Below are 14,874 nucleotides of genomic sequence, written 5' to 3'. Positions count from 1 at the left end.
AAATTTCAATGTTACTAGCATTTAATTTCTTGATAAAGTTAAATGATATCCTTAATTTTGGTTAGTTGGATTTCAAATATTTGGTGAAAACTTTGGATTCAATCTGTGGTTGAAATTACATAAACAAAAATAATACTACCTCCGTCCCCTTTTGATAGTCCCTTATGGGCATTTTTCACGGGAATTAATAAACACAAATAAGAATTAGTAAAAGTACATTGAAAAATTAAATTGACATTGGGTATGCAAAAAAGTAGAGAGAGAAAGTAATAAAAGTACACGGGAAAATAAAATTTACATAAGAAATTTAAATTTGCACAAGTATTGTTGCAAATTGGAGGGAATTTTGGTAAAAAAATTAATATTAATGATTGTTGGAAAAAGCAAATAAGGTGAACATTTTGGGACTAAAATTTGCCCATAATGGACTATCAAAAGGGGACGGAGGGAGTATAATGAGTACAAAGAGAGAAAATATCAATGAGAGAAATAATAGTTTTTAGAAATATATAAATAGATAAATGAGCTACATTCTAGGTTATTGGATTCATTGTTTCTAATTTGGGGTAAATAGTTTCATTTTATTCAAGCTCTTCAATTTTTAGCTTTTTAACCTTTTTCACTCATTTAGGTTTTTTTTTAGGATAAGGAAACACTCTTTTACTGTTTTGATTTTGAGACAGGTGCATATGACACTTAATTTGCAAGTTTAGTATCAAAGAGGTTTTCTTCAAAATTGAGCGCTTTTCAAAAGATTCTTTAATTAGACTAGAAAAGATTTGGGGCTACAAAATATTAGGTGGAAGATTGGTAACTAGGCCAGGCCGGTGTCACTACAAGTTTCATGGGTTTTTAATGTCTAGTTAGGGCTCATGAAGCCTATATAGGTGTAAACACAAGGTGAGATTGTGGCTAATCAATGTCTGTTTAGGTTATTATGAGTAGTCAAGTTCAGGTGAAAGAGCGCATCCTAATTACGGTGTTTGCTTGTATAAAAAGCGTGCCATTTTAATGATCTTTAAATCGTTCAATTGGAGGATTTAAGTGGCGTGACTTGACAGGTCGACCCAGATAGCCCTAAAGATTAAGAAGCAATAATCTTCATTAAACTTGGTAGTGTAGTCCTTAGTTCAGGTTCGTTTTCTTTTGTTCTTTTCTCGAGGCTAATAATCACAATTAAAACTATTTCTCAATAACAAACATAGGTCAATTAGAAATATGAATAATCCAAAATGATTATCTAGATAACATTACTATATCCTCTATATGAGATATAGTCACGTAATAACGTAATTTGAATTATTACACGACAATCAAATTGCTACCGAATGTGATCCAAAGTAATGGGAAGAGCAATTTCCTTTCCTAGCATCACATCGCCCCTAATACCTCCCATTAAGACTGAAATTGAAACGTGTATATATGAATGAACAACGCTTCTTCTGTTGTTCATTTCATTTCTTTCGGCGCAAATTCACTTGCTCTTAAGCTTAGGGCAAACTCACTGATTCTTTCCTCCATTTTTACTCTCTCTCTCTCTCTCTCTCTAACTCTTTCTCTCTCCTCTCTTCCATTGATAATCAATCAAGCTTCAACAATGGTGGAAGCCATGGATGTACTCAGAGCGAACCTCTCTCGCGTTCGAATTCCTGAACCTACCAATCGCATCTTCAAGCATGAATGCTGCGTTTCTTTCGATACTCCTGTGAGTTCTTTTTCCTCAGTTTCGCTGATTTTTGCTGGAATTTATTCAATTGGAATTCATGCAAATGTTTAATTGATTTTTGTTATTGATTGTTTTTTGACCTAGTGATTGATTTTGATGATTGTTTGCGTATTGAATTTTACTCGGAAAACGTTAGAAATGGCGGAATTGCGGTTTTAGATGATTAAACTTAGGTTTTTGGTGATGTGATGAAGAATGATTGAAATCTTGAATTTGAAATGTGTGCTGAAAATTCATGCAAGAGAATAAAAAATCATTGGAGTTAATCTTTTGCTTGTTGATTTATTGTTATGATTACGCTGCATTTCGTTTTTTAGAACTATTCAGGTTGCTATTAGTAGTGTCAGTGATATAATTTCTTGAAATTTGTCATGCTGAATGCGATTATGGTGGTGTTGTAGAAATCGGAAGGTGGATTGTATGTGGATATGTCTTCATTCCTTGCCTTTGGGAAAGATTTTGTGCAATGGAACTATGAAAAGACTCGGAATCCGGTTTATCTACACATTAAGCAGACAAAGAAGGTGGTTGCAGAAGACAGGCCTTCAAAGAAGCCAACTATTTTGGCTATTGGTATGCTGTTTCAATTCTTACTGTTTGCCTTCTTCATTTTGCCTTTTCATGCTGTTTAATTGTGAGGATATGGTAATTGAACTGCATTACTGCTATGGTAACATTTTATATATATATATTGTGTTTTGTATTATCATTGCTTAAAGAATTGGAGCAGACTTCAAATTAATAAGCATAATGTACTCCGTAAGTGATTAAAGTGGCAAAATAAAGAAAGGAATAGGGATAAACATGTCTAGAATGCCTATAAGGTGCCATTTTTTTCTTTTTTCGTTTTCTTTAAGACACATAAAACAAGCATAACTTTTACATTATAGCAGTGGTTATATAAGACAAATAATATGTAAATGCAATTTAAAACGTGCATGGCAGTGATCTTGACTCGGGTTTGAACTTCTTTCAGCATTACATGTGTTGCCATGATCCTTTTAACCTCAATTTTGGAAGCTCCTTCAATTTATCCTTCTTTTAGCCCTCAAACTATAGATATTTTAAGGAGAATGAACTTGCTACTTTATTTTTCATTAACTTCGATTTTGTGGAATCATGATGTAACTTTCATGATTTAGAATTCTAATATAACTCTTACATCCCAAATCTATAAAATTCAAGACATGTATAATTTTCTACACAGATAATTGATATTGTGATTTTGTGATCTCTGGCCGGAACTTCTGCATCTTGAGTGTATAATCAGAATGACAATTCTTAGATTGGTTCTAAATCTACTGCATTACTGGAATCCCTATTGATGTGCTTTTGTTTTGAAAGCCTATGTCATGAATCTCATTATAGTGGGATGATTCTGATATCCTTGGTGTGATTGTAGGTGTAGAAGGGGGTTTTGGTAGTGGTGAACCTGATTATGAAGAATCATATAGCATTGTGATATTGCCAGACTATGCTAGTCTTCCGTTCCCCTCAGTGGTTCTAAATCTACTGCATTACTGGAATCCCTATTGATGTGCTTTTGTTTTGAAAGCCTATGTCATGAATCTCATTATAGTGGGATGATTCTGATATCCTTGGTGTGATTGTAGGTGTAGAAGGGGGTTTTGGTAGTGGTGAACCTGATTATGAAGAATCATATAGCATTGTGATATTGCCAGACTATGCTAGTCTTCCGTTCCCCTCAGTGGAGTTGCCAGAAAAGGTACTCTCTGCTCCTTATTTTTCTCCTTTCTTAAGATCCTTGGCTCCATTCCAGCTTGTTGGGAATAGCTGGCATTCTTGGTCTGTGTATAGTGGAAATCTGGTTCATAGAGTAATTTAGGTGTGCAATATGAGAGTTCTATTTATGAAGCAAATAGGATAGTAAGCTGTTGAAACAATATGATACATTACATAGTGGTAAGTACCCTAAGTAGGTAAGTAGTATGTGTCTAACACACTCAATTGATTGAGTTTGCGTACGGGTTTGCTGAATGTTTCAAATAATCAGATAGAAAATTGTCTTGATCTTTGTGTGACATGTGTGTATGTTATAGGTAAGGTTGGCAGTTGATGCAATTTTGTTGGCCGAGGATGCTGAGCGAAAAGAGCAAGTTGCAGCCTGGGTAGCTGAGAAGCAAGTTAGTGCATATGCCTTGGGTTTGCCACAGATTGGCAATGGCATTGTTGTTCCTCCATCTGGGTGGAAGTGTGCAAAGTGTGATAAAACAGATAATCTCTGGTTAAATCTAACAGACGGAACAATCCTTTGTGGTAGAAAAAATTGGGATGGTACTGGTGGCAACAACCATGCTGTTGAACATTACAATGAGACAAAATACCCTCTTGCTGTGAAGCTTGGCACAATAACTGCTGATCTGGAAGCAGCAGGTAGTGTTACTGTTAGTCGTTAGTGTGTCATACAACAATTTTTTTTTATAAATTTTTCATTTAAATATTTTGTTATCTGCTCACATGTTTCAAATTCTGTCGTCCAATTATTTCTTTTGCCTGTCCTGTTATTTGAGTAGTATCGTTTTCTGTGAATATGCCTTTTGTTTTAATTTTATTTCAATTTATGTTGCTTTTATCATTTTTTTTTTTTATGTGTATGATGCTTTCTAAACTTATTTCTGTCAAAAAATGCCTTTAAATTTGGAATACTGAGTTCTAAACCTGAAAGTCTTAGTTTGGACTTTGGATGCTTATGATATTATACTTAGGAATACTGGTGTTGAATCTTCTAAACCATGATCAACCTCACAAAGAGATCCCAAATTTGATTCTTAATCTTGCAAATTGCTGTAATAAGTAATCATCATATTTCATCTTCATCGTTATGTGACGCCATGGGAATTTATTTTTCCTTCAGAATTCTTCATCTTCTGGTTTGCCTATACACATGTCTTTAGAAAACTTGTAAAGTGGATGAAATTGGTTTATTTGGCTGATAATAGTTAACAAAGGTACTAGTCATGATAACCTTTAAGCTGACATCTTGCTTACTATTCGCTTAATTCAACTCTTAGTGAGCCCCCTTAGTATCCGTGTGTTTAATTTCATCTTTTGTTAAAGCATTTTGTTAGAAGCTTTTTATTTTTTATTATTAAAAGAAGTTGAAAGTTTGTTGGAGTTTTAGCAATGTTAGAAAAGCTCAAGGTGCACCGAGGCAATTTGGAGTTCCTTTCGGCTAAGTGTGTCTCAGTTAGCTTCGTTGAAGTGAGGTGTATCTAATAAACAATAGATAAATTTGTGAAGCTGTTTGAATTGAGACTAACTCTCCACTAAATCATTGTGTATTCGTTTGCATTAAACCATGCTCTAGATCTCCCATCTGCGACCTAGTGGGCTTGGTGTTCTTGGAATGTCTGCAGGAAGTTGCTTACTCCTTTCTTTACTCTTTCCCTCTCCTTTCTCTCTCTTCTTTATTTTCGTTCTATTAGTTAGCTTGTAGCTTATTATGACGGGTACATTTTCCGATACAAAATTGAGAAGCTTTAGTTTATCTTATTGATGATTGCCACTTATCATACAGTATTGCTATTAGCTTTAGCTGAACAGCTCCATAAGCTCCCTTCCTGCCAAAAGAAATATCTTTTTTATTTTTTATTTTCTATGAAGAGTCCACTCATTTATTGAGGCCATATATAATTATGGACTATACATTTTGTCATCTCAGATGTTTTCTCTTATGCGGAGGATGAAAGTGTCATTGACCCGCTTCTTTCACAGCATTTGGCACATTTTGGGATTGATTTTTCTTCATTGCAAAAGGTTAGTAGCTTAATTGTCTTTGTTGATCCTGTACTTTTTGTTTCTTTTTATGGTTTCTTGAACTTTTAGGTGTAATCTTGAAAACTGGAAAGGGACTTAGTGAATTTTGATTTGACTTTCCACCTAGCTACAAAGGAGAAATGATCAAGCTATGGCCTGTACACTTATTCATTGCTTAGAAGTAGGCTAGAGTAATACTTGGGTTGTTGCATCGGCTGAGGATAAATAAAAAGGTCATTTAGTATCCTGTTTGTTTCTATAAATTGCAATTCTCTTAGTGGCTGACATTCACATGATCAGTGTCACCCCCTACAAAGTCTTTCATGCTATTTATATTTTGCATGCTAAAAGCAAGAAAGTGTGTTATGGCTGTAGCATTGTTAATTTGTCTCATTATCTGACAGGCCTAAGATGAGATACCATGGTATAGTAGCTTATGCCTACCTCTTTCACAAATCCTTTACAACCCATGCCATGTCATGGGGTTTATATGAAATTATTCTTTTCTTTCTTTGTGGGAGAAGGGTGAATCCTTTCTGACTTGTTCTCTCTCATGTTTTGCTCCGTATAATCTGACATTTTTTTACTTGTAATTTATGTTAGACTGAAATGACCACTGCCGAAAGGGAGCTTGACCAGAATACAAACTTTGATTGGAACCGGATTCAAGAAAGTGCTGAAGCACTTCAGCCAATATTTGGCCCAGGCTATACTGGGCTTGTCAATCTTGGCAACAGGTGATTTAATTGAATAAAATGATTCTATTGAGTTATTGCTTGCCTTTCTTCTGCTAATGATACTTGTGTTTCCACACAGCTGTTATCTGGCAGCAACTATGCAAGTAGCATATACCACACATGCTTTTATATCTAGGTTGGTTTCTATATAGTTTTTTTCTTCAATTTTTTGTTGTGCTAGAATTTGAATATAGTTCTCTGAAGAGTGGTTTTATTGTGGAATTAACCAATCAGATATTATGCAAATCAAAGCTTGAAAAGTGCTTTTGATGCTGCTCCTGCTGATCCAACGGTGGACCTGAACATGCAGTTGTAAGTGAGCTATCAGTTTCCTATCTTTAGTTCTGCCACTGTAAATAATCTTGTGGGTTAGTTGAAATTGATACCTCTCATCTCTCAAAGGTATGGGTAAAAAAAGACTGAAAATATAATTTGTTATGAATTGATTTCATGTTGGATGTTTTGTGGGTGAGCTAGCAGTCCTTTGTCTTTAGGTCTGTCACTGAAACTATGTCTTGCGGATTAGTTGATATTGATACCTCTCATATCTCAAATGAATGGGTAGAATATGTTAGGAGTAGATCTCTGTTTGGGATGTTTGATGGCTGCTTTACTACAAAATGGTTGATTATAATGGCATACACTGTGTGTGTGTGGGGGGCTATGCTGCCTGACAGGATTTCAGTTTTCTATCTCACCAATGCTCCTCTGTAGTGAACCACTTAGCAGTTAATGTAGTGAATGAACTTAAGATGTGTTTTTTATTGCTGTTGAACTATTCATTAAGAATTCATTTTCATGCTTTTGTTTGTTTTTTTGGACCTGTAATAGTCAGACTGGACTTAAATACTATTTCTTTGATTGACTTTTGGAGTAGCTCAAGCTTAGTGATTACCATGATAGTGTAAATTCCTATTAGTACTTGCAGTCTTCTCCTTGTCCTTGATCATCTTTTGTATTTAATCATGAAGATTGGTCTTACTCCATTTTTCTGTTACATTTAATTGTTTGGTTATTGTATTGCGAAAAGTTTTTATGATTTTGCCTCTAGAAAGAAGAAGAGTTTCTACTTTTGTGATAATCCTTTTTCAGCACTTTGAGTATATCATGTCAATGCTGAGGTCAGGAGAGTAGGAAGGCTAATATGTACATGGCCTTATTCCTTATGGATTCTTGAAGTACTTTTAAAACATATAAAATTTCATTTCCTTTTCTTTTAAAGTAGTAGTAATTATCTTTATAAGTTGTAAGATTCTCATGTTAGATTTTGCCTTGTGACTGACATCTGTTGTGTGGCAGGGCCAAACTAGGTCACGGATTGCTATCTGGGAGATACTCAATTCCATCATCAGAGGTGTGTTTCTGGAGTTAAATCTACAAACAATTAGTTCCTTATCATCCGTTGCCCTTTGAGCATGCTCTGCTATGTCGAGTTTAGTTCTTATTTTTATTTTGACTTTTATTAGATATATTGACATCTTTACCATGAATTATTTGCAGATAACTTTAGTATCTGTCTGTTGTTCCTAAAAAGACAGAAGGAAAGCTCTTTGATTTTATTGTTAGTATAAGGATGCTGTCTGTACTTGGATGTTAAGTACATTAATTGCTGCGAGTAATTCTGTGGAGGTGTTTTTTGTGATGAGGTTTGTACACTGGGTCTCCCTATACCCAGGGGGGGGGGGGGGAGGGGGTTATACTCGAGTTTGGGGTCGGGGAAAGGAAAGTGGGTTTTAAAGATCCCTTTTATCCCTTCATCATTGTGTGATATTTAAAGTATTACTTTTCTTGATGATCAGTTGTGGACATGTGGTTTCTTATATAAATACCCTATCGTCAATATTATTGTTGGGGGTCAGTCATAGCGATAGCTATTCCCTTTGTTGAAGATCAATTGTGACATTGTCCCAACCCTACATATATAAGAATTCACCGTGCACTTTAAAACAGATCAACAGAATCAATATAAATCAGGCTATTTTGTAGGAAGAAAGTTATGCTAAGATCATTTTCATATGAGAGCCATAATGTTGGCTTAGTATTAATTATAATTTTGTACCGTTTATGCTTTTAAAAAATAATGTTTTATGTCCATGCCCATATTATTTATTTGCACACATTTTTCTGGTTGTATCTTGTGAGTTGTGACAAACAAACCATGAGGAGAAGCTAATCACTAAATTTAAACTGTGATAAGAATTTAGAGTAAATTTAAAGCACCTTTTGGCAGACATTTATGGTTCTAGCTTCAAATAAAAATAATTTCATTTCCCTAATTTACTTTAGTTCTGACAAAATTTAATATGTGCAACGTAGGTCATAAGATGATAAGATTCTCCTTTTAATATGATGGGAGGGAAAGAGAAAGAGGGTGGGTGGGGGAGTGTGGTTAGAATAAAAAACAAGATATTGTGTGTTTGGTGAGGGGATGAACATAGAGAACCTAATTTTTAACATTGGGTAGGCCTGAAACATTCAGTGCTTCATTCTGAGCATTGCTATTACCTGAAGAAAGGTAACAATATGTTACATAGCTGTACCTCTTGGTGCTAGAGGCTTTATTGGAACTTTCATCCAGGCACTCAAATGTTTAGGGTTGCCCATTTGATATATTGGTGATAGTTTTTTTCCCTTAATCTCCATCTTGAGTTAAGAAAACACAGTTGCAAACTGGGACTATCTTGAGTTAAGGAAACACAGTTGCAAGCTGGGACTGTTTCATGTAGTGTACGTTTTGATGGCTTCATTTGAATATTGCTACTGCTGAGAACTTTTTTACCTTTCCTCCTCTTCACCTCTCATTTAAGAAACAAAAGAATAATTTTGGCCTTGTTTGTATTTGAACCTTCAGAAACAGGAAGGCATTCCTCCTCGGATGTTCAAGACAGTTATTGCTGCCAGTCATCCAGAATTTTCTACCACGAGACAGCAGGTTTGTCCAAACACTAACTGTACACATAAAACTATTGCTTTTTGGATGACATTTTTTGTTAATATGCTGCTGCCTCCTTGAATGTCATGTAGCTGCATAGAACTGCATTTTGTTAAGAATTCCTGCTTGAAAGCATGCAGTCACTGCCTACATCAAATTTGTGCTTGTGCAGACTTATCAATATTAAGTCTGATTGAAAATATTGGGTATGAGCATATTTGGACCTGACTTGAAAGAGTCAGCCTATGGCACCTCCCAAGTCTGCAATTCTACATGCTTTAAGTGGTTTAATTACTAAATTACTCTATTGAAGATACCTGTTCAGCGACCTGAGTATTTAATGATAATATCGGTTAACACGATTGGTATCTTCTGTTTCAATTTTTTGGCCTAGCTTTTGGATGGTTCATTGTTCTGTAAACTCTCTGTTTACTACGCACTTGAGATAGTTTTCTTTGTATGACACGTTATTTGGTAAGATACTTGAAAATGTTAATGACTTGAATGTTTGACTTGACTAGGACGCATTAGAGTTTTTCCTGCATCTTCTAGAACAAGTTGAGCGGGTTAATGCAGGGAATCCAAAATTGGATCCCTCGAGAAACTTTAAATTCGGTATTGAAGATAGAATTCAGTGCCCCTCTGGAAAAGTTACCTATAATAGGCGATCTGACTACATTCTTTCTCTCAATATCCCATTGCACGAAGCTACAAATAAAGGTATGTGCTGTGGTTATACTGAGTGCTCTATGGAAGACCTTAATCGACTCTTTCTAAACTAGGCGGAGAAATTTGTTCAATTTTTTTCCTTGACCTTGACATTTGTGTTTTGAATTCTAGATCAATTAGAAGCGTTCCAGAAATTAAAATCTCAAGCAGAATCTGAAGGAAAAGAAATGTGAGTTGTCTTGGTTGTCATGCATTTCCTGCTCTGCTTTAAATATTTTACTCAGGTTGTATTATACCACAGGGCTGCGGGTGAAGTAGTTCGTCCAAGGGTGCCATTAGAAGCTTGCCTAGCTAGCTACTCAGCTCCTGAGGAGGTGATGGACTTTTTCAGCACTGCATTGAAGGCTAAGACAACTGCAACGAAGTAAGTATATCCATCAATCCATGTGGTACTCAATAACCATTATTAAGGTAGACAATGTCTGTCATTCAAGCATGCTATTCTTGTTTCTATTAGTTATTAACAGTAGGGTAGTCCGGAGGTTTGTGATTTTCAGCCTAGCATCATTACCTCAAGCACTTATATAGTTATATTGTATAGTTTGTAGCGTTAGTTTTTTAGAAAAGGCCCCCTAAGACACACAAAGGTCTTTTTTTTTAAAAAAAAAAACAATGCACATCTTTCTCTTTTAATTTTACATCTTTCTTAATGATAAATTATTTTTTTGTTCAATAAATACTTAAAATAAAACTATTTAAAATATTCAGAAAAGAGGGGGGGGGGGGGGGGGGAGGGGGTCATGTGACTTGGTTTAATAAAAAAAACTGAAAAAGAAAAGAAACAAGGTAAATTTCATAATATACATTTGTATCATTAACTGTATAGATTGAAGAGAGAAAGCATACTCTGTAACCTGCAGACCAAGAATTGGAGGAAGAAGAAGAGCAAAAAATGATATTAACAAATGATGAGATGTTTTAAAATAATCAATAAAAAAAACTGAAAAAGAAAAGAAACAAGGTAAATTTCATAATATACATTTGTATCATTAACTGTATAGATTGAAGAGAGAAAGCATACTCTGTAACCTGCAGACCAAGAATTGGAGGAAGAAGAAGAGCAAAAAATGATATTAACAAATGATGAGATGTTTTAAAATAATCAATAAATACTTTCTCCATTACACAATAGTTTTGTCGTTTTGACCATATGCATTTGCCAGTGCTTTACTTTGTCTATAAATATCTTTAATTATTTTTATTAAAATCTTAGAAATATATATGAACTACTTAACAACAATTAAGATAATGATACTTATTGTTAGATATTAGTAATTAAACATGGTCAAAGTTCATATGGGAATAGTGAAAAGAGTCTATATGATGAAACTATTGTGAAGCAAAAGAAGTAAATCTCTGCATCATTAACTGTTTCTTTGTGTCTTTTATGATGATTTGGGTTACAGAATGCAGAAATATCATGTTCATTACTAATATCTAAGAAGTATATTGTATCTTGGCCCACGCCTTCACTCGCTTGGTGCCAAGGTGTGCACCAAAGCCAAATTTGTAGTGTAATTTTGTATTTATTTCTCCTTTCATCCCACAAATATGTTCCTAGTTGCTTTGGCATTAAGAAAGTGAGAATAAGAACAGTTAAAGTTAAATACAAATTTTAAAGTTGATAGAGTGAAAATATTGGGTATGAGAGAAATAGTAAGAGAAAGTCATAGTAGGAACATTTGGATAGACTTAGGATACCATAAAAGGAACTTGCAAAATGTTTCGGGCATTCTTATAAGGAAACCATGAAAAATTTTGTGGGCCAGATGGAATATTTTGTAGGTCTCTTTTGTCAATGTCCTACTTTGTATATGATAGCTTCATGTGGTCAAGCGTGGTGATATATGCTTGGTTGGTTTCCATGATTTAACATTTATTATTGTCATTCGCAGAGTTGAGTTATGTTAAATTGTTAATGTATGTATTGATTAATGCTTACAAATACTTTTAGTGTCCTTGGTTCATCATTTTTCACCATGGTAAAGACTTGGTTCAATTATTGATAACTGAGTATGAATATTACCCTGTCATGAGATGTTTAATACATCTGGCCAAATTTTGGTTCCTTGTATCTGAACCATCCAATGGCTCAGCAACATAAGAAATAGGATATGCTACAATGTAGTTACCTTTTTTTTGGAAGATATGTTTGGGCCCAAGGCTCTTTATGGTTAAATTAAAGGAAACATTGTTGTTTGTTGCATCCTTTTCATGTGCTGTAACATGTAATTATACTTTAATCTGTCAAATATTTTCCATGCAGAACTACTGGTCTAACATCCTTTCCTGATTATCTGGTCTTGCACATGAGAAAATTTGTCATGGAAGATGGATGGGTGCCGAAAAAGCTTGGTATGCATTTTTATGTTTGTGAATATCCTGATAATTTTTAATGAGTGGTTGATTTTTGTGACCAATAAATTTTCTCTGTTTTGCATCATAGATGTCTACATTGATGTACCTGATATTATAGACATAAGTCACATGCGGAGCAATGGCCTTCGACCTGGAGAAGAGCTTTTACCTGAAAGTGGTGGGGATATTCTTGTTCTTTCCTGTGCACATGTGCATGCTCTTTTTGATCACTGGGGATACCCAATGATTTTCTAATTTATATTTTGTTTGATATCAATCTGCAGCAGGTGATGCTGAAGCAGAATCTACTAGACTTGTAGCCGATGAGCTAATTGTTTCTCAGCTTCTCTCCATGGGTTTTGGCCGATTACCTTGTGAAAAAGCTGCCATATTTACTAACAATGCTGGAGTTGAAGAGGCAATGAACTGGCTGCTTACTCACATGGATGATTCTGGTAAGTGTAATTATATACTTCATATATATTTATATGATATGGCATATGCTTGACCTATATCACTGAAGTATATCAACTATTAGTCTGCAATTTCTGACAGCTGTAAATAGTATATCTGACTTTAATTCTTGTACTCTCTTGTCAGATATCAATGATCCTATATCAGATACATCTCAAAATGCTGCTGTTTTTGTTGATCCATCAAGTGTTGAAGTATTGATTTCATTTGGTTTCCAAGAAGAACTTGCTCGGAGGGCTCTTACGGCTATGGTATGGCGGTGTTGCATGTGGCTTTGTGCATCTCTGTTCTGTGCTGTTTAAACTATTGTGACCTTAAGCTTGCTTTATTTGATAATTGTTCAGGGTGGAGATATTGAAAAAGCAACTGACTGGATATTTAACAATCCTGATGCTTCATCTACCTCAGACATGGATACATCGAGCAGTGGTGCTGCAGCTGCTGATGCCGAGCTACCAGATGGGTCAGGAAGTAAGTTATCTTTACTCATCCTCATGTATCCACGCAATTGTCAACATGAATTTCTGGTGGTTATTTTTACTGAATATTAATATCTAGAATATTATCTTGTCTAAAAAAAAAGGTATAGTTACCCTTTTTTTTTTTTTTTTTTTTTTATTTTCCTTCCCTTTTTTTCTTCTTCATATCATTTTTTCAAGCGAGCACAGTGATTAAGAAATTGAAAAATACCTGTTAAGGCTGGCAACCCACATGCTCCTGATCAATTTATATACTCTGTCTTGCTGAGCTTTTGAGTTCTGTTTGTTTCTCAGAATTTGTTTTAAGGGGAAAAAAAAAATACTTGAATGAGAATTTTGTCAATGTTTTCCAGAGGCAATTTTAAAGAGGACAGGCAGAGTAAAATATCTGAAGCAATTTTCTATCTGATAAGTTTATCAAAATCTTCCCTGTGCAACTAGTAGTACCGTCGGTTGTACCTTGCAACAGGGGTAAGGTACAACCGAGCAAAATGAGCTATAAAAATTAGCCTTGGTTGTTCCTTGAACCAGCAAATTGCCTATATTAAAGTTAGCTATAAAATTTAGCCTTGCTAATATGAATATTCCCAATTGTTAGACTTCAATGCTTATACATTCAATTACAAGAGAGCTTACTAATTGAAATACAGGATACCGGCTTCTTGGATTTGTGAGTCACATGGGAACTTCAACTCATTGTGGTCATTATGTTGCTCACATCTACAAAGATGGTAAATGGGTACTATACAATGACGAGAAAGTTGGAGCTTCTGTCAATCCTCCAAAGGATATGGGATACTTGTACTTCTTTGAGAGACTCTCTGATTGATGATGTTTGCAAGTCCATATTCAACAGATCATCCGGTCTTTGATAGATCTAGCTGTTAGCTTTGTGATTGCCGAAGGACTATCTTCTTCCAAAGTCAATTGGCTCCGTGATGCAGGCTGTTTGAATTGTCTTTCGTTTCCGAGTTCGTTTCAGCGTTCTAGGAATGCAAATTTCTTTCATACATTGCGGGCAGAAAAAAAAGGTTATGTTGACAAATTTTGCTATATTCTCTGCTTATATGAGACAGGAAGTAGCTTCCGTGGGAAGGATAGTTGACAAACTGCTACCATAGAGTTTAGCATGCATTTATAGTGAAATTGTATTCAGAGTGTCAATTGTAGTGAATTTTTGAGTTTATAACAAATCTTGCAATTGGACTTAAGATCAATTGCGACATAACACACAAGTAAAAGGCTAAAAGCTAGCTCAAGGCTGATTCTTTATTTAGATTGAATTGCTATGTTTAGTTTACAAATTTGAATTTGTTATGTTAAACGATTATGCTGTGGAATCTCAAGAACAAGTTGTTTGGCAGGAACTTTACGTTGTAAATACTCCCTAACTTGTTCTATTCAAGATCACTATATACTACTATACTAGTATAATCTCCCTAACATTGGAAATAAAATCTCCTTCTTTTCCTTTCTATTCCTTTCTTTTCCCCTCCTTTCCTTTCTCTTCTTTTCCTTTACTAACAATGAACCAAACAAAGCCTAAAATTACTTCCACATTCTTGCAACATATCAAGGACGGTGCATAAAATTTTAGGGCTTACGAGAGAGAGACGAACCCTAAAGCACATGCAGTGAGCCAATGAGGAGAGAAAAATGACA

General features: G+C 34.9%; 1 protein-coding gene across 1 annotated transcript; it reads left to right on the top strand.

Moving 5' to 3' along the window:
* Positions 1 to 1,411: 1,411 nt before the first annotated feature.
* LOC145603697 (ubiquitin carboxyl-terminal hydrolase 14-like) lies at positions 1,412 to 14,582 on the top strand. The gene is made up of 19 exons (XM_081659655.1): positions 1,412 to 1,705; positions 2,128 to 2,299; positions 3,340 to 3,452; positions 3,787 to 4,120; positions 5,409 to 5,503; positions 6,107 to 6,240; positions 6,320 to 6,376; positions 6,475 to 6,552; positions 7,540 to 7,594; positions 9,092 to 9,172; positions 9,694 to 9,892; positions 10,013 to 10,070; positions 10,143 to 10,265; positions 12,168 to 12,256; positions 12,348 to 12,437; positions 12,544 to 12,714; positions 12,860 to 12,984; positions 13,078 to 13,204; positions 13,863 to 14,582. Exons 1-19 carry the CDS (start codon positions 1,427 to 1,429, stop codon positions 14,039 to 14,041), a joined length of 2,559 nt encoding a protein of 852 aa, XP_081515781.1. The 5' UTR covers positions 1,412 to 1,426; the 3' UTR covers positions 14,042 to 14,582.
* Positions 14,583 to 14,874: the final 292 nt, after the last annotated feature.

Source organism: Chenopodium album, chromosome 22, assembly GCF_948465745.1.
Source record: "Chenopodium album chromosome 22, dcCheAlbu1.1, whole genome shotgun sequence".
Lineage (NCBI taxonomy): Eukaryota > Viridiplantae > Streptophyta > Magnoliopsida > Caryophyllales > Amaranthaceae > Chenopodium > Chenopodium album.
Note: the sequence above shows the minus strand (reverse complement) of the source record. Positions and strands in the feature narration are given on the sequence as shown.

What these genes read in the sequence shown, in the direction of transcription:
- LOC145603697 (XM_081659655.1), top strand. Translation starts at nt 1,427, where the DNA reads ATGAACAACGCTTCTTCTGTTGTTCATTTCATTTCTTTCGGCGCAAAT. An exon ending in TTTCTACCACGAGACAGCAG is followed by an intron (nt 9,173 to 9,693) that starts GTTTGTCCAAAC and finishes TGACTTGACTAG; the next exon opens with GACGCATTAGAGTTTTTCCT. An exon ending in GCTACCAGATGGGTCAGGAA is followed by an intron (nt 13,205 to 13,862) that starts GTAAGTTATCTT and finishes ATTGAAATACAG; the next exon opens with GATACCGGCTTCTTGGATTT.